Source organism: Rhipicephalus sanguineus, chromosome 5 (assembly GCF_013339695.2).
Source record: "Rhipicephalus sanguineus isolate Rsan-2018 chromosome 5, BIME_Rsan_1.4, whole genome shotgun sequence".
NCBI lineage: Eukaryota > Metazoa > Arthropoda > Arachnida > Ixodida > Ixodidae > Rhipicephalus > Rhipicephalus sanguineus.
In genome coordinates this window covers 115,920,654-115,938,565 of record NC_051180.1, presented here as the reverse complement: position 1 = coordinate 115,938,565, position 17,912 = coordinate 115,920,654, and the positions used below count along the sequence as shown (strand labels likewise).

General features: G+C 46.2%; 1 protein-coding gene across 1 annotated transcript; it reads right to left on the bottom strand.

Moving 5' to 3' along the window:
• Positions 1-358: 358 nt before the first annotated feature.
• On the bottom strand, positions 359-17,612 carry LOC119394922 (disintegrin and metalloproteinase domain-containing protein 10-like). Its single transcript, XM_037662222.2, has 6 exons — positions 17,520-17,612; positions 15,939-16,020; positions 14,303-14,430; positions 7,266-7,380; positions 5,850-5,984; positions 359-4,169 (listed from the first exon to the last, which is right to left on the bottom strand). The coding sequence occupies exons 2-6, from the start codon at positions 15,942-15,944 to the stop codon at positions 3,837-3,839; spliced, it is 717 nt and encodes a 238-aa protein (XP_037518150.1). The 5' UTR covers positions 15,945-16,020; positions 17,520-17,612; the 3' UTR covers positions 359-3,836.
• Between the last annotated feature and the right edge of the window lie 300 nt (positions 17,613-17,912).

Below are 17,912 nucleotides of genomic sequence, written 5' to 3'. Positions count from 1 at the left end.
TGCGTTTGTATGTACGTGTGGATATACACATATAAAATTGACAAATTTCGGAGGCGGGGGCACTAGCATTTCGTCTCTATCTAAATGAGGGGCCGGCATTCGATCCCACGACCTTCGGGTCAGCAGCCGAACACTATAACCACTATACCACCGAGGCGGACAGTGCTCGTTAAAGTTGAATCTGCTATTCATCTTGCTATACCACGGCAACGGATGTAGCAACGGATGTAGCAACGTCCTTACCTGGGCTTGAGTGAAGATCTTGCTCCAATACTCACATGCGGAGGTGAGCCCGAAGAAGAGCGGAGAACTGCAGTTCGTGGCTGACTCCAGAAAAACGACACCTCGAGTTGCAAGATGGTGTAACAAGCAATAGTATTTTTGTTTATCGGATGTCCGTAGTTGTGCGTACAGACTTCACATTCACGAAAATGAGCCGCGGTTGGCAGTTGACAGTGAGTGCACGTAAGCTCTATGACGAATGTCCAGACAGCGGGAAAGGCTTCGATTCATGTTATTATTTTTTTTACATGGACCGTGTGTTTTTTTTGTCTTTTTTGTTCGCAAAGAAATGTGTCGTCATCGCGAGACAACCACGAAGCTTGTGGCTTCGCTTTTTAAATTTTCTTTCTTTCATTCTCTCATGCAGGCGAGACGTGGGTAGTTAGCGGTAAAGCCTGCGTCTTGAGAACGCATGCGCAAAGCTCTTTTTTTTTTTTGTTCTTCTGCGGCGATGACTGAGAGTAGCACTTCAATGGCAATCGCGTGTGCACTCGGCAAAGTGGTCGCGATCGCCAGAACCAAATGTATAATTGAGCATAGCAGAGCGCGAAGTGAGTAGCCGAATCCTCTGATTGAAATTTTTTTAATCCTCTGATTGCGATTTCAACGCTTTACATTCACTTTACGCAATGTACATTATTGCTACCCTCCCTCAACATGAATTTTATTATTATGCTTCTCTTTAACCTGTGTTTTAATACTACGGGCTGTATTTACCCCCGATTGGTTCCTTTACTGTCGCAGTAACTCCGACAGTGTTCAGTAATGCACAATCCGCGCTGTGATAATAAGTAGTTAAGGGACGCGCAGCGTTTTAGATCTTCGCCATAAACGAGTACACTGCGTATTGCCGGAGTCGCTTGGTTCGAGCGGTCCTGACCACGGCTTGCCAAACGTGTGCGCGTGCCGAAAAAAACAATGCTTACAAACAGGGCGATTTTCAGGTTCAAGCCTCCATTAAAACAGCTCGGTGTTATACGATATATATATATACTTCCGCTCGGAAAGAGTTCGTGTGGCCTTGAAAAAAAGGGGAAAATAGCTATGTTCACAAACAGTCCACGCGCTCGCGTACCACAGCATGTGTTGAGCGTCCATCATGTTGCACGTTCCCGGGGGACAATACATCTTTTTCTTCTTCATCTTCTCCAGAGCCGTCCTCAACGCAAGGGGCGGCTTTCTCATTGAACATGCAGATGGGCATCAATATACATGCGGCCTATCACACACGATTCCAGATAAGCGACGCTACGTTTCAGCACCACGACCATGCCAGAAAGAGAACAGCTGTTCGGCGACTGACTTCAACCACGCACCACCCTGCAAAGAGCGTTCAGTTTGGCCGATGGGTTAAAAGCCACTGGTGAGCGCACTGTGCCCAAAGCCAACCTTGCTTCTGGCGATCTACCCGCCACCGTCTGCCAGGAGAAAGTGCAGGCTCCTCGGGTTTTCACTTGCTCGGGGACACTTCTGGGCATTGTCGCATCGTCAAAGTTCGCTGTAGTCGCAGCTATGCGCGGCAGCCAATCTCGCACAGAGACTTCGTAACGGCTCTTCACCGAATGTAGACTGACAATTCGAAACACGTGAAATTTTTTTCTCGTATGGCGTCGCACGTCGAGGTATATTAACAGCTTACGTAACGGTGTATTGTACTGCACATGATCAGCGAATGCAACTTCGCACTAAAATTAAGTTCAAGCGACTGATCTCAGAAGACCGTATAGCCGCTGTCAACCATTTGCCATACTACTGAGGAATCAGCATTCATGAAAACAGTTTTTAGCTTAGTCATTACCAGCTGTCCGTGATGTGGATGCATAGGTGTAGGGGGACTGTATGTCATAGTAACTATCAATCCCGGACAATAGTCTTCGTTCTTGTGTACTTCCTTGAGTTACGCTCTGAAAACATGACATCGTAGAAAAGTAACGATTACCGTGTCTGCGACAGAGTGTCGCTCGTACAGCTCGCTGATATTTGTTTTTGTTTTTCGCGTGGCATTGTCTACAAGAGCGTCTTGGACTCTACGCCCTCATTTCTCCGGAAACTACTGCTGTGACAGCTCGGTTTTACACATTCTTTGTAAACTGTGTCGTCCTGAGATCAACCGTTAAGGCCGCAGTAGTGTTACAAATTCAGCTTATGAATGGCCACGGGAGAGCTCAACACAGAATGATCTAAGCGAGAAACGAGTAAGACGAAGCGATAATCTACTGTGTTTCGGGAAAAAATATGGAGACGAAAGTTCCGCAATTCCTTGACAAATGACATCACGACGTTACATGCAGGTCGGAGTCATGTGTGAATCATAAGGCACCCGAATTTGAGGCACGCTCCGCGCGAGAACGATCGCACCAGTCAAAACAGCTACGATAGCAGCAGCGGTGCTGCTACAATAAATTTATCATACCGAAAGTTGCCGAAGCGAAGACTCTGTGCGTAGCGACGTACACGAAATAGCTGCGGCTCGGGAAAGTAGCCTCTATTGAGGTCTTGTGTCCTTTTTTACCCACTGTAGATTGATTTGGCCCTTAAAACCCCGCATAAAGCTGCCACTAGATGTCACAACAAGCTCGCCGTTTTTCTTTATTTTTTTTTGTCATCGCCCTTTGTGTCCCTGATGAAACCGCTTGATATACGGTTAGTCAGGACCTACACGGGTAGGTAGGTTAGCTTTACCGGAGACATAGTAAGGACCTCTTCGACGCATGATTGCAACTACTGTGTGCCAAGCGATTGCGACAATTTAGATAGCAGTTCCACCGCTTTTGTAAGCATGCCCTATCGATTGCTCGGAAGAAGTAACAGCGCATTACAACAGGGTACGACGAGACGACACGCATTAGCAATGACTAGCAACCGTAACGATTATTCAAATTGGAAAGCACCATAGGTACGGGCAACAGCAGGTCTAACGAGCATGTCCTGACCTCTTGTACTTTACGATGTTCACATAAATGCAACTTTACAGCGTTTGGTAATCCGAAATAACAGACTTTTGGGCTAGTTGGTTCGGTACATTCAATGAAGCCGTAGCGCCGAAAACACAGGGACCAAGGAGGAGGGCAGGATGTGCGCACATCCTGTCCTCTTCTTTGGTCCCTGTCGCTATGGCTTCATTGAATGGTATTCCGAACTCGTGTGCGTCGTCGCCTCTTAATTTCTAATGTATTGCTTCTTCGTTTTGCTTGTACGGAACCGGCCCAACTCTATGACCCTTCTTCGAAGGCAAGTGATCCCCGAGTAGTAGCGACCCTTTCCCCCAGCAGACGCCAGCTTCACCAGTAAGCGTCCGACCCGTACGCGTAGGGCTCCTGAAATAAAGGCACCACGGCGGGAGCTGCGGCGGCACTGGCACTAGTAGTCGGTGCGGTCGCCGTCAGACACGCGGCCGGCACCGCTGTGGTCGCGGCCGCCGGCACGGCTGTGACGGGCCTGCGAAGCGTCGACTGCGGCAGTCCGTACACCGTGTAGCAAGCAGGGTCGCAGCAAGGGTGGTGGTGCCTGTAGCTGCTGGTCGCGGTGCCCCTTACGCTGAGGCGGCTCGATGGTCAGACCCAGCCGTTGCCGGCGTGGCTCAGGTAGGAGCGGGCGGCGGGATGAGGGTGCAGCGACAGCGTCGTCTTCACGAAGTTGCTCGTGGTGGCCGTCGCGGGAGCCGAGTGGGCGCCCAACGCCGTCGACACGATGCCCGGCGTGTTAGAAGCCATGACCGCCTTGGTCGCAGCCTGGCTCGAGCGGAACGGGCCGCCACCGCCGCTGGCGGCAACTACGGGCTGCACCACGGGGTTGCAGGCGACGGGAACGGTGTTGGCACCTGAGCCGCTGCCCGCCACGCTCTTCACTGGGTCCGTCTTCCGCCCGAAGAACTTGACCACTACGCACTGAGCAAAAGAGCAGACATCCTCAGTGAACTTTCGCATAAATGCCTTCTAATTCGTGGTTTTCACGGCGGTGCCAGCGGCGACATTTCAAAAACAGCGTTATAAGGTAATATGGTCTACATTCACGGAAAATGCTCGAGCGTACATTATAAGCTGAGCCCATTTTCAGTGGAACAGCGCCGGGCTTTCATTTGGCTGCCATGCATAAGTCCTAAGTCCTATGGGTGCCAACTTCTGTAGGTTGCCAAGCGATTCAACCAAGACACATAAACAAAACGTTTAAGCGAACTCAGTATGATGAAAGTCGTTGTTTCTCGTTTAATCACCCGAAAGAATCATTAATTTTGAATAGAGCTCGAGCAAGACCTTTGGAAGTTAAGACATAATATTAGCACTCAGGCCAACTACCGCTAAACAAAGAAACTATATTTTATCTAAAGAGTACGTCTTCACTTCTTGACTGCACTGAGTTATTTCAGAGCCAGAGTGCAGGTATGTTGCCACAGTCGTAATAAAGATACAGTTGGTACAGTCAGTTCATAGCCTGAATGCGGTGCAAAGCACCGGAGTACAACAAAATGTGTGTGTAATGCCCGTAGAAGTACGCAATAAAGCTAACTATGTTTCTTTCATATGACTGGCACTTAGTCTCGGCAAAATAGTTCGGTACGGCTAGAATACAAAATGTCGAGGAATATTGGAAAGGCGAAATATTTTCATCCACAGATTCGCAATACGAGGCCATGTGTGTACCACGGTAATGATCAATTCAGAGCTTCACAGTTGAATAAAAGTTCGTCCTGCTCTGGAAGTCTACTTAGGACCAACGCCTTCCCGTAGTGGTCGCTATACTCTCTGAGTTGACCAGCACGCTGGCAGATCGTGTATATAGGACAAATCTGAATTCATTTACAGATCGAATGGAAGGATTAACATGAATGTGGAAAATCATTCGTACTGAAATCCTTCACCTTTCGATTTACGTGTATCTTGTTTTTCAATATAATACTGGTAACACGAAGAGAGCTAGACGACTTCCTTCTTTTTTGTCACATTTATGAAGGGAGCTGTCGTTATACTCTACTCTTCGTAGAGACAGCTTGACAAGTACTCAGATACCTCACGTTTGAGTTTCCGTTTGCGTTATTAAGGCTAAAGCCTTAAGTGTCTCGTTGAGCGAAGCACGTCGGCCCCTTGATCGAAACACTGCAGGTTAGGGAAGTGGCGCAATGATTCACGTGATTTACGTCACCAATGACATCCTGCTATGACGTCACCATGTGCCGTCATCATAATGTGGTGTTGTGACGTCACTGCGTGATGTCAGAATTACGTCACAAATAGGAAAGATTAGTTACGTTCTCATGACGTCGAACTATCACGTCATCACATGGCATCGTCGCTTGGTCAAAGTTGGGCCGATGCCAGAGGTATAGTGCAACACCACACAGCACACACTGCGGCTCTTTGTCTTGCACGAAGTCTGGTCCCTGAATGTATGACTTAATTACTAGCCAAGAGCCCAGTAGCCTTTTGTCTTCAAGTTTTACAGAGTGTAACATGCTGTCGAACTTTTATTTTAGCGCCTCATACACCTACCACATCATCACACAGCATGCAGCGTAATACGTGCGACATTTAGCTGCCCTTGAACATCTGCGCACCTTACGGCGTACTCACCAGAAAGACGAGCACGGAGAGACCCAAAAGGAGCACTCCCCACCAGTTGTCGAATATCCAGCGCCTGAGAGAAATTATGGTTTCCGTCGACAGCAGAAGCTTGCGTAGGGTGGCGAGGGGCCCCGAAGGGTCCACCTGCAATGGGCGCCAGAACACTGATGAAAGCGTTCGCGTCGGTTGCGCACTCTCAATTAAAGGAACACCAAAGTGAAACGACGAATAAGTTCAGACTGATACAGCATACTTTGAGAAATTTGATGCCGGTAATATTATTATCATTTGTTTACTAATGGAAGAGAAAATGAATGCCAAATTTTCATTAAGTTTCACGCCGAAATCTCCGCACGTGTACGTCAGCCTGTCATACTTCTGCTGATTGGGCGAGTTGGTTGCTTTAACGCAATTAAGTATGAACATGAAGGAAAGCGACATAAGAATGGAAGGAAAGAGACAGGCGACAGTATGAGCGCTCATCCTGTCACCCGTCTGCTTTCTTCCTTGCTTATGTCCCTTTTCCTTCGTGCTCAAACTTAGCTGTGCTAGAACAATGCAAGCCAGTGTGACGTCACGGATTTTAAAGCGTTTTTTTCGTATTATTTTTCCTTTTTCGCAGTCATGTGACAGAAGGTTGCCAACATGTGGTGTCTCGCCTTTCTTACGCGACAAGCAGGCGCCAGATTAAGCTTACTGAATTTGCTTCTAAAACAACTCACGGACAATGTGAAACACACAATGGAGAATGAAGTGAAGGAGATAAGAGGGTAGAACGGCGAAATTCAGCTTCTTTTCCGAAAACCTTGATGTTTTACTGCGCCAAAATGTTCATACATTGGGCTTCGGATAGCAATAATTTATCTATGGCCTGGAATCGAACCCTGGTCCTCATGCTCAGCAGCCTAAGGTCCCTGCCGCGAAGCCATTGAGGCATCTAGACTTCGTTTTAAGATAATCGTTCATCTTTGTGAAGGCCAGACAGTCGTACTGTCAAATAATGTGCTTGACAATTACTGACAGTGAGGATTGCGTACGTGATGAGTAATGGCATTTATTTGTTCTGAGTGAATATTTTTTTCTTCCACCACACGGTTCCCGCTTATTCCATAAGTGATAACAATTGAAGATCCAGGACAAAGGGAGCCGACCTGACGGGTCCTCTTTTGTTATACCAAGCCTTGTGTTCTGGCTTGACACGATTGTCTCACTTGAATATGTGTGTTTTTACTACCCTGCTTTTTCTTTCATTCCTTAAGAACACCAGAAATAAACGCTAAAGCTTAAATACCAGTAAGATCATTCGTCTACACTACAAGCGCCACATGAGCCTAAGATGAAACAGAACTCTGCTCTGACGAGGCACATTCCAGGCTGGCCTTTTCGTCTTTCGAAATAAAAGACAAAAAGGGCACACGCACTCACCTCGCGGCACTTTTGGAATACATCACAGTATCCGTTGTAATTGTCGCACGGCGTGCCCGGCTTTGCGAATAGGTTCGGAACGTCGTAGGGCGGGTGGTTCCACTCGAAAGAAGACCTGCAAAGGAATAAACACATATTGCAGGCATTGTTGAGAAGTCGAGCGCGTCCTCTACTGCGTACTCCTGAGCACCAATAGCAGCTGCCCTACCAATGGCATGCGCATAAAAGCGTCATGGCGCCCGCTGACATGTCTAGCAATGTATGCTTTTAATGAAAAATGGTTCTTGCAAGACCTTGTCAGGAGCATCGCAGTCGAATGCAAGATGAAGCCTGGACGCAAGATTAAACAAGTGCACACCTTCTCTACTGCGCTGTTTTCGTTCCTCTTTTCTTCTACATTTGTTCTTGTGTTTGCCATTAAGGTGAACAATTTATACTTTTAGTTACTACAATTCTCCGAGAAAAAGAAAGAGACCTCCAGAGTATACTTTTATATTTCGGTGGTCTAAGCAACGTAAGTAAGCATATTCAATGCAAGCGAGGATTCGGGCACGCCGAGTGAGTAACAACTTTATCGGGCACGCATTGCAAAGGCGATGCGACCCACGTGCGTTGCGAGTCGCGCTATAAAGACTAACGAGGCATTAACATCGATTCGCCTTATGGTACACATCATTTATTGTACCGAGTTTGGTGTATACAACCGATGCAAAGTTCACAGTTGTTTGGGATCACTTGCACTGTCGATACATAATTTTCTGCGCGTTATCCTTCTGCGGGCACTTTTCTGCAACAGGTTGATTTCACCAAACGTTACCTTATAAGCGTTGCCTCAAGTAAGATCCCACTGGGACCTTACACGGCTAATTTAAGCGTCACATAATTGTACTTCATAGATGACTAACCTGGAGCTTTAAAATTAAAGCCTTTTCGCTTGACAAATTTTCAAAGAAAACACGAGCACTACACATGTATGTGTGTTTTGGCGTTTCGTGCAGTTGTGTGGCGGTATTGTGAACTTTTGCGTGTGTTTATTGGTACTTGTACTTACTCATGTTCTCAAATCTGCATGTTCTTGTTCCGTGGTTTCCTGGGTCTCATATGCACAAATTTGTGTTCATGCCATCTGACACTATGCACAATCGTTTTCCTTCCCACATTTATACACTTTCTTTCGTTAGCCGTGTGCCCAAGAATCAACCTCTCCTATTGTACGCTGGCATTAAGTAGAGAAAGCGAAATTTGGTGTAGTTGCTGTGAATAACTCTTTTGTGGCTGTAAATATCTTACAGCAAAGAAGTTACGCCCCCGTAGATAAAGGCAGCGTATATGACACTCAACTGCGCTTGAGATGGCTCTTGCGTTTATTTTTTAATATATGAATTATGTCCCAATATTACGCTTTGTTGTAAAGAAGAACGCTACTAGAGCAACTGAATATCAGCGTCGGCGCATGTGCCACAGGAGCGTTGGGAAACACCCACATTTCACGTGAGAGCGAACGCGCCCGCCCAAAGTGCACTTTAGGGCAGGGCGTCGTCGATCTGATAACGGGAAAGTGTGCGCCGCTAAGGACCGTACGCTCAAGAGGCCTCCGCGTGCTGTCCCCTTCGTGCTTGAGTCAGGCAAGCTGCACCGCGGAGGCCTCTGGTGCTATCGGTCGTTGGTGCGCACATCGAGGAAAACAGGCGTCACTCACAGAAGAGAGCCGGCGTGTGAACACCCGGAAGAAGCCAGAGCCCTACGTTAAACGAATTTTATCAGCCCGTATATACCGTGGCCTGACCTGGCTTCCTAAAACAAAAAAGCGAATGTGTGTTGGCATGTAAGTTTATTTAAATGCAGTGAGAACAAAGTGTGTGTGCATGTGTGCGTGTGGGTCGAAACGCATCCCTTTACACCCAACGAAGCAACATGTACGGTTGCATTGTTTTAATTATAGCATTCTGTTGAAAGACACAGAACCGCCATACGATCTACTACATAGGATGCATCGAAAAAATAAGTTACCCATCTCTCAAGCTGCAAGTACGTGAGGCCTAATCCTTACTGCGATGAAATGACCATGAACACTGTAAAATTAACGGACACCTGTGCTAGTTATGTGGCTATCGGGATGAAATGTTGCATGTCCCTCAATGCTTGCAATAAAATGAAGGCGTAGTGCACGGTAGATTTACTTACACTTAATCAGGATGTACTGCACTAGCAGCCAAGATGACATCCATAGTTAACTGCGTCAATACATAGCACGCTCACAAAATTGCATCATGCAAGGCAGTGGTAAAATGTCTTCCGTGGTTTCTTATTTGCTTGAAAACTTGCGGTGCCGGGGCACCCTTAACACCTTATAAGGTATATTTCTTTTACCGCACGGAAACCATGCAAGAACTCGGTAAGAGCGTGCTAAGGGCGTTCTGTTGGAAAATGCGTCCATTGTCAAAAAGGGTGAAAAATTGTTCCCAAGAGGAGAATACTTTGATCGCTATCACACCTACAAGGGTGCGTTTTTTCTTCATTCTTTTATTGTGGTAGCACCAAATGCCTAAACGTGTAAACTTTAGCATGCTGGTTCTGAGTCCCTTTAATAAACGTTCCCAAAAACAAGAGAGAGTTCGAACACGGAAAATTAATCAAAAAAGATAAAATATCATCACTCTGCGAGGGGCAAGAGACAGTAACTATGTGCTTCTCTGGTGACTGTGCCAGATAAAAAGGTTGTCTACCTTTAGGAGCGTGGTTTGCTGGGCCAGTTGGTACATGATGAGTAGTGAAGGGTTCCAGCAATTTCAAACACGAGCACAAGAAAGGAAACGCACAGGACAAGGATGGACTTACAACTGAAGTTTATTAAATAACGGTTTTCCCTGGGACACCACCACGCATGCATAAAAAGCACCATCATGTCAACATACTATCTAGCACGCACCCCCACCCCCCTCTTTCATTATCTTAACCGGACCTTAACACTTGTGCTACATAGGGAATCATAGACTCTCAGGGTAATGAAATTCTTTATCAGTTATCTGCACCGAAGGTTCACTGACACATAATTCAGCGCCCAACTTCCTGATGTGGAAAGCTTCGCATATTTCTCTTTCCAGTCTATTGCGTTCCCTCCCCACAATCGAGACACTCAAAATGGGGTGTGCATCCACACCTCTTGCAATGCAAGGGCAAGTGCCCTCCTGTGCCAGTTGGTAGCAAATTGCGATGTTCCCGCATGCGGTCGTTGATGCAACGGCCCGTCTGGCCCACGTAGGACCGACCGCAGGAGAAAGCTATCTTATACGCTACAGACGTCATGCATTTTGTGAAAACGGTAGAGTGTTTTTTCCCACACACCCTGCTTGCGTCCTTGTTCCCTCCTGTGATGCTTTTTCACAGCCCGGACAGTTTTCTGGGCGCAGAAAACATCAAAGCAATGCCGTTTCTTGTGGCCACCCGTTTAATGGTGTGTGATAAGCCATGAAGGTATGGCATCACTTCGACCTTTTTCCTTTTCGAGGAATCCATGCCCTCATCAGGCTTCACTGACTTCTTCCTCGTCATCTTACTGAACGAGGTTTCAGCGATGGTTGTTAGTAATGAATTCGCGTAGCCTGCTGAAGTTAACCTGGCCTTTTCGGCATCAACACTTTCTTGCATGGTGTGCGTGCAACTCTTGTTAAGAGCATTCGTGAATCACAACGACAGGTCACTGGAAGAGAGTGTGCTGAATTCTGAAGTCAGAGCACTGGAGGCAAGTTAGACACTGGCATGACTGGCTCCGGGTTGTTTGTCTTCAAGCAGGAAACGAGTTAGCTGGTGCGGCAAAATTGCGGCGATTGAAACGGCTAGCTAACACAGTCACTGAGGTGTACTGCAACGACATTAGCAAGAATTTCTCGAAGAAACGTAAAGAAAAACGCGAGACTGTGAGTGTTACGTACTTCCAAGGGGATGCCTTACCAGCGGAAATTGACAGGCTTCTTAGCAAAGACTCGAAATTCAGTCTGGTGCCGCAGGTTACAGGACCCTAACTTCTAGCGACCGTTCACCGGATAGCGGAAACATCCCTAGTGGATGAAAAGGATCGGACCCGTTCAGAAGGAGTGGATTGTCTGTTGCGGTATCACGGGAACTAGGGTAGACGTGATGATATCCTCAGACCAGTCGTTCAGCACTTCAACAGCCAGGAGCTCAGCTTGGTACAGTCCGACAAAGAAGGTTGGTTTGTCGTGCTTCCAAACGTTCTTTTTAACGAGAAAGCACGACTTGCTATTGAGAAGAACTTTCGACCAGCGGATGTGTTGCCTAAGAAGGCTAAAGCTCAAGCTTTAAAACTCCTCAAAAACCTGCAACTTGGGGGACTAGAGCAAGCCGTCAAACAAAGTAAGGAAGATGTGCTACGAGTGTTCTTCGCGGCTAAGACTCACAAGCGCGAAGTACCGTTTCGGGTTTTTGTCACAGAAGGAAATTCCTGGCAACTAGTGGTCAGCGGATTCTTGCAACGTGCGTTGAAAAGCCTTGACACTTTGGATCCGTTTGGCGTACAGAGCTCCTTGGAGGTCGTGGACTGCTTTAAGTCTAGTGAGATCTGTGCCTCTGTCCATAGATATTGAGGACCTGTTTTATTCAATCCCACATAAGCACTTGTTTACAGCTGTACGCGAACTTATGAATTCATGCGCTCCGTCTTTTGATTCCTTTATGGAACTCCTCAAGTTTTACCTGCCATATACCCTGGTGTATTTTAACAATAATGCCTTTATTCAGAGAAGGGGCATCTGCATCGGATCTAAGGTTGCTCCTGTTTTGTGTCAAATTTTCTTATCCAAGTTTGACAGGATTCTAAATCAGAAGCTACATGACCAACGAATCGTGAGGGTGTTCCGCTATGTCGATGATATTTTAGTGCTTTTAAGCCTTCAAACAGACGACAGCCTAGACGTAGCTGCAAAGAGTATTTTAATGTTCATTGTTACGTTATTGCGCAGCACTTTGAGGACGAAGACTGAACCACACGATCACAAGCGCAAACTTGTTTGTTTATTACTATGGTACGCGATTGTATAAAAGCTTCATGTGTCCGTCCAATAAATTCAGTTGTAAGTTTGCGCTTGTGTTCGTGTGGTTCAGTCTTCGTCCTCAAAGTGGTGCGCAATAACGTAACAATGAATATATACCAACTGGCCCAAGCAAGTGCCCTTATATTTTAATGTGTTTTGAAGATTCCTCCCGTGACCTTAAGTTCACTTATGAACTCTGCAATGAGAATGCAATTAGGTTTCTCGATTTGGACATTAAGTTTCAGTGTGGAGGGCATGCGTGCTGGAGTTAGTGTCCCAGGTCAACAAAAGCCCTTCTCCCGTACGAATCGTCCCATTCCAAATTGATAGAAAGAGGCATTGTTTCGTTGTGCATTCACGAATGCTCTTAACAAGAGTTGCACGCACACCATGCAAGAAAGTGTTGATGCCGAAAAGGCCAGGTTAACTTCAGCAGGCTACCCGAATTCATTACTAACCGCCATCGCTGAAACCTTGTTCAGCAAGATGACGAGGAAGAAGTCAGTGAAGCCTGATGAGGGCATGGATTCCTCGAAAAGGAAAAAGGTCGAAGTGATGCCATACCTTCATGGCTTATCACACACCATTAAACGGGTGGCCACAAGAAACGGCATTGCTTTGATGTTTTCTGCGCCCAGAAAACTGTCCGGGCTGTGCAAAAGCATCACAGGAGGGAACAAGGACGCAAGCAGGGTGTGTGGGAAAAAACACTCTACCGTTTTCACAAAACGCATGACGTCTGTAGTGTATAAGATAGCTCTCTCCTGCGGTCGGTCCTACGTGGGCCAGACGGGCCGTTGCATCAACGACCGCATGCGGGAACATCGCAATTTGCTACCAACTGGCACAGGAGGGCACTTGCCCTTGCATTGCAAGAGGTGTGGATGCACACCCCATTTAGAGAGTAGGGAACGCAATAGACTGGTAAGAGAAATATGCGAAGCTTTCCACATCAGGAAGTTGGGCGCTGAATTACGTGTCAGTGAACCTTCGGTGCCGATAACTGATAAAGAATTTCATTACCTTGATAGTCTATAATTTCCCATGTAGCACACGTGTTAAGGTCCATTTAAGATAAAGAAAGAGGGGGGTGGGGGTGCGTGCTAGATAGTATGTTGACATGATGGTGCTTTTTACGCATGCGTGGTGGTGTCCCTAGGGAAAACCGTTATTTAATAAACTTCAGTTGTAAGTCCAGCCTTGTCCTGTGCGTTTCCTTTCTTGTAGTTGTCTACCTATTTAAACACAAGACTTGTCGAAAGCTTTTCATACGCTTACATTGTTTTTCTTGTTTGTAGTAGGCGATACGTAAGCCAACTGTTCACTCACACTTTGCAGCCATCTGAAACTAGAGCTTGCTAAAGAGAGTAAGTGAGAGTACTTTTCTTCAAGCGCTACGCACGTCACAGAGAATAAGAACAGGGCAACGGGGAACACACGGACAAACTAACGATTCCCATTCTTAAGGTTGATTCATTTCGTAACGCACCACCAATAGGGTATTTGAGGCAATGGACAGGAATAACGGTAGCTACAGAGAAACAGAATTGAAACGGCGAAGTCCTGACAGTAAATTAAAGCTGCTATATGGGGCATCGTTGGCGTGACTTCATCACAGTCATGAAGTCCTAGAGGTCGCTTTCACCATCTTTTATAAACAAGCGGTTCGTTACAAAATAAGGCGATTGCAAATGTGTGCGCCATTCCTCTGTCCCCGCGTGCTCCTAGTTTCTATGTTCCTGGTTTCCGTGCCGCACGAAAAATACAGCGTTACAGTCATGCGTATATTGGCTTTGTACATCTAGGTGTCGTTGGACCATTGGATAATGGAGGTAAAGAAAAAGACGTTCGGCTAGCGATAGCGGTACCTTTCGTGAACCTTTCGTAGACGTAACAACATGAACAGCTTCCGACTCAACTCATTTCATCGCCCTTTCGAATCGCAATTACGAGAAGGCAATAAACCACCTGGTGGTCGGCACTCACTTGCAGGTGGAATCATCTCCGGGCAGGCGGCAGCACAACTCGCAGGCCTTGGTCACGGGGTCGTGCGGCCTGCGCTTGCACTGGCACGACTGCAGGCCGTACGCGATGCAGATGGAGCCTGTGCACTCCTGCGATCAGACGCACAGACGAAAGTAAGACTTATCATTCTATCCCGCAGTGACGACACGCCATTGTCCAAGAGTACAAACGTCAGTACGAAATTCACAAGTGGTTCAGAAATCTGAGCCCGTTACAACGCACGCGAACATTCAGGAAAACAAGGATTTACGGCCTATCATTATCCTAGGGGCTATTGTTTTGATGCAGTTCTTAAAAGTGGTAGGAAGGGATAGAGTATAGCACACATTCCGGGTAGGAAGTTGTTCTATCTTTTCGCGGTTTGTGCGAAGGAAGGCAGATAGAAACTTACAACGGGAACGCATCGAACCCGGGAGGCTGCTTAGTTTCGTGTCAATAACGGCTGTCCTGCTGGCTTTGCATTGTCCGATTCTGTACTCATGTATGACGGTATTTCTCGCTTTAGCTACACAGAACATGATTACTTGTGTTATAATTAATCTTCTTAACTCCAGTGTGTATTGCTTTATGCGTGCGAAACAATAGCAGAACATTACTGTCGCTAACAACAGAACGTTATGCGTCTGCGAATGTTGTTCTTTTTTTTCTCGCACTGAAAAGCGGCGCTTAGGCTGCTCTTCTTTACATTGAGACTACATTAAATTTGTCGTAGAGTCACGAACACAACAGGAAATTTAAAAAAAAGCGTATCTTCAAGGCTCACGAACACACACACGCACAGCAATACGATGCTCCAAGCGGATGTATAACAATGCATGCTTCTGACTTTTACTACACGACTTTCGCTGCAGGTAACTTGCCCTCGCGATAGATTATATCGCAAAAATGATTGGTTTCTTCATTTTCTTGCTTCGGTGTTAGTTCCTTTTCTGCGTTTTCTGCTTTGTTCAACCTCTCACTAGCGCGATATAATTTCGCTAGAAGAGGGAAGAGTTCTGCGAAAATGACGAGGTGATATTTCTCGCCCAAGAGGCTCGTGCTGTCGCATCCCACTTAACAAGCAAGTGCTCCTTGCACAAGCCGTAGTAACGTTAAGAAGGTTCGATAAAAACCTAACTCTTCTTTCCTTGAGCACCAGTGCCACTATAACGACGTACTTAGGTGCTACTTAAGAGCTCTAGCCATGTTCTTGTGTCGAGACTACGAATGTTCCTGCTGCCGCACTGTCCTACCTAAGCGACATCAGACTTATTTCTTGCTTTGACCTACCACTATAGCGCAATAAAACACAGCCAAGTGAGTTCTGTCTCAATTTGCGACACACGGTACAGAGGCACAAATGTATTCCTCGCAATTTATTTTTGTTTTCGTATACCAGAAAGCGAGTGTTCTTCTTTTCTTGTTAGCTTATGCAGTCTGTGCGTTTTGAAGAGTGTTGCACCTCATAAAGGTGCCAACCGCTCTCTGATAACGCTGGATATGTCTCCCTGCTTAGGAGAGCGAAATAAGAAAGCTGAACACGTCCCGTACATTTATTTATATATTCTATTTTAGGTCTTCAACCAAAACGAAAAAAAAAACGGTTCGATATACTCACCCCCATGTAGCAGACAAACTCCTCGTTACAGATGGTCTTGTTAGGTTTGCTTGTCGAAGACGGGCATTGTGGTCCTTCACCAGTGCTATGTGGTTAAGGGACAATAATATTTCTTTTACGTTGCCGCAGTCTTATCCGACTGCGCTTACTGTCACAGACCAGGCGCTTCAGTTGCAACTAAGCCTCTTATAATGCCACATTTGTTTGTGTCCAATAAGTAATGTAGGATCCTACTCGAGCTTAACAGGACTCTGATGCGACTTAGTTGGTTCATGATCTTGAGCCTGTTTTTTTTCAGCGCGAAGCAGACGAGGACGAAATACCGAGACCGAGCGCTCGTTTGTGTCTTATCGTTTCTCGGTCTGTCGCGCTCGTCTGTTTCGCGCTGAAAAACACTGATCCTACTCGAGTTTTGCAACACTACACTCTTAATCGGATCCTGGTTAAATGCTGGCTGTATCCAGGAAACCAGACGAAAAATTTCTGGTTTGCTGGCTGCACCTTGAGCGGAACCTGATTAAGAGTGCACTTCAGTGCATACAGACGAGAACACAGCAAATGCGCATGAACACAGCACCGTGTGAGTGAGTTAATGTGCCATCCTTGTATTGTATGTATGCACTATAGCAGTATTCGAAGATGCCATACCAGTATGCATGCATCGCAACACTGCATTGACTGACCAATTTGCAGCACAATGCGCAGAAGGATCACTATGCATAACTAGGGCAGCCTTAAGTGCGTATTAATACAGGTGGCGTTTTCATAGGTTGTTTTATTTTTCTACATTATGTGCCCGTGCAAGAAACTTCTTGAAATGATTGCGCGATAAGTTTAGTTTGCGATGCATCTTTTAAGGCACGCAATTGTGAGAACATGTCACTTGCACTTTCCTATCAGTGGATTAAGGTTGCTCACGGATTGAAACGGGGCCATTTAAGGTTAAGTAAAGCACATAATTTCGTTTCCACCGTCTTCAGTTCGGGTCATATCGTCGTAATTTCGACTCGAACGCGTATATCAGAGCCAGCATTATTTTTAGAGACCAGCTTCGTTGCGGCATGATGTGGTTATCTCGAGCAATTGCGCATACCATTCGTTATACTAAAGAATTTGATGTCGTGTTTGAATCCGTGAGTACTGTACACAGATCCTTCAACAGGCTCTTGCAGTAGTGGTATTTGGAAGTATCGATATTTTTTTCTCTAATTGCCCATGCTAAAGTAGGTGAACTTAAACCTCCTATTCATTCTTCCCCTTTTTGCAGCACTATAAGCAAATTATACGACAGCATGCATAAACAAAGCAGGAATTCAGAACAAGATGGAGGTTTAAAGTTATGGAAATTCGTTGAACAGGTAATATCAATGGAGTGAATGTTTCGAGAAGTGAACTTTCGTCAAGGTAGCGAAGAAAGGAGGGTGCTGCTTCCTTGACGAATACAATAAGTCCACTTGTTGAAAAGTTGCCTCCAGTGACATTCCGTATCAACAATTTGATGATACAACAGCACACTGGCGCATTCGTGCTTTGGTAAAAGAAACAGCAAGACAAAACCGGTACAGTGAGGTCAAAGGATATTCGCAATAGCTGGCGCTCCGGCATCCGTTGTCATCCCGGCACTTGTCCCCGATCTTTAGAACGCAATCCTGAGTGCAGCACGGACCTTGACTCGGGCTGGAAAGCACAGATAGATTACGTTGGTGAGAGGTCTTCTGCCATATGTGTGCAAAAGGTGCGCTTTGATCACGTGACCAACCAGAAAGCAGAATTTGACGGAGCGTTTGGTCACCGTAGAAGGTATACCGTAGAAGTTACCGTAGAAGTTACCGTAGAAGGACAGGGTGCACAAAGCCTAAAGGCGAACCTCGTGACCCACAGCATGCTGGGCTTTGAGAATTTCCGCAATGTGAATCCTATACACTCTTAGAAAAAAAGTTCGTAAATGGTTAGTAAATGCTTGCATTTAATAGT

What these genes read in the sequence shown, in the direction of transcription:
- LOC119394922 (XM_037662222.2), bottom strand. An exon ending in GGAGATGATTCCACCTGCAA is followed by an intron (nt 7,381 to 14,302) that starts GTGAGTGCCGAC and finishes ATTCCTTTGCAG; the next exon opens with GTCTTCTTTCGAGTGGAACC. An exon ending in TCTCCGTGCTCGTCTTTCTG is followed by an intron (nt 4,170 to 5,849) that starts GTGAGTACGCCG and finishes TCTTTTGCTCAG; the next exon opens with TGCGTAGTGGTCAAGTTCTT.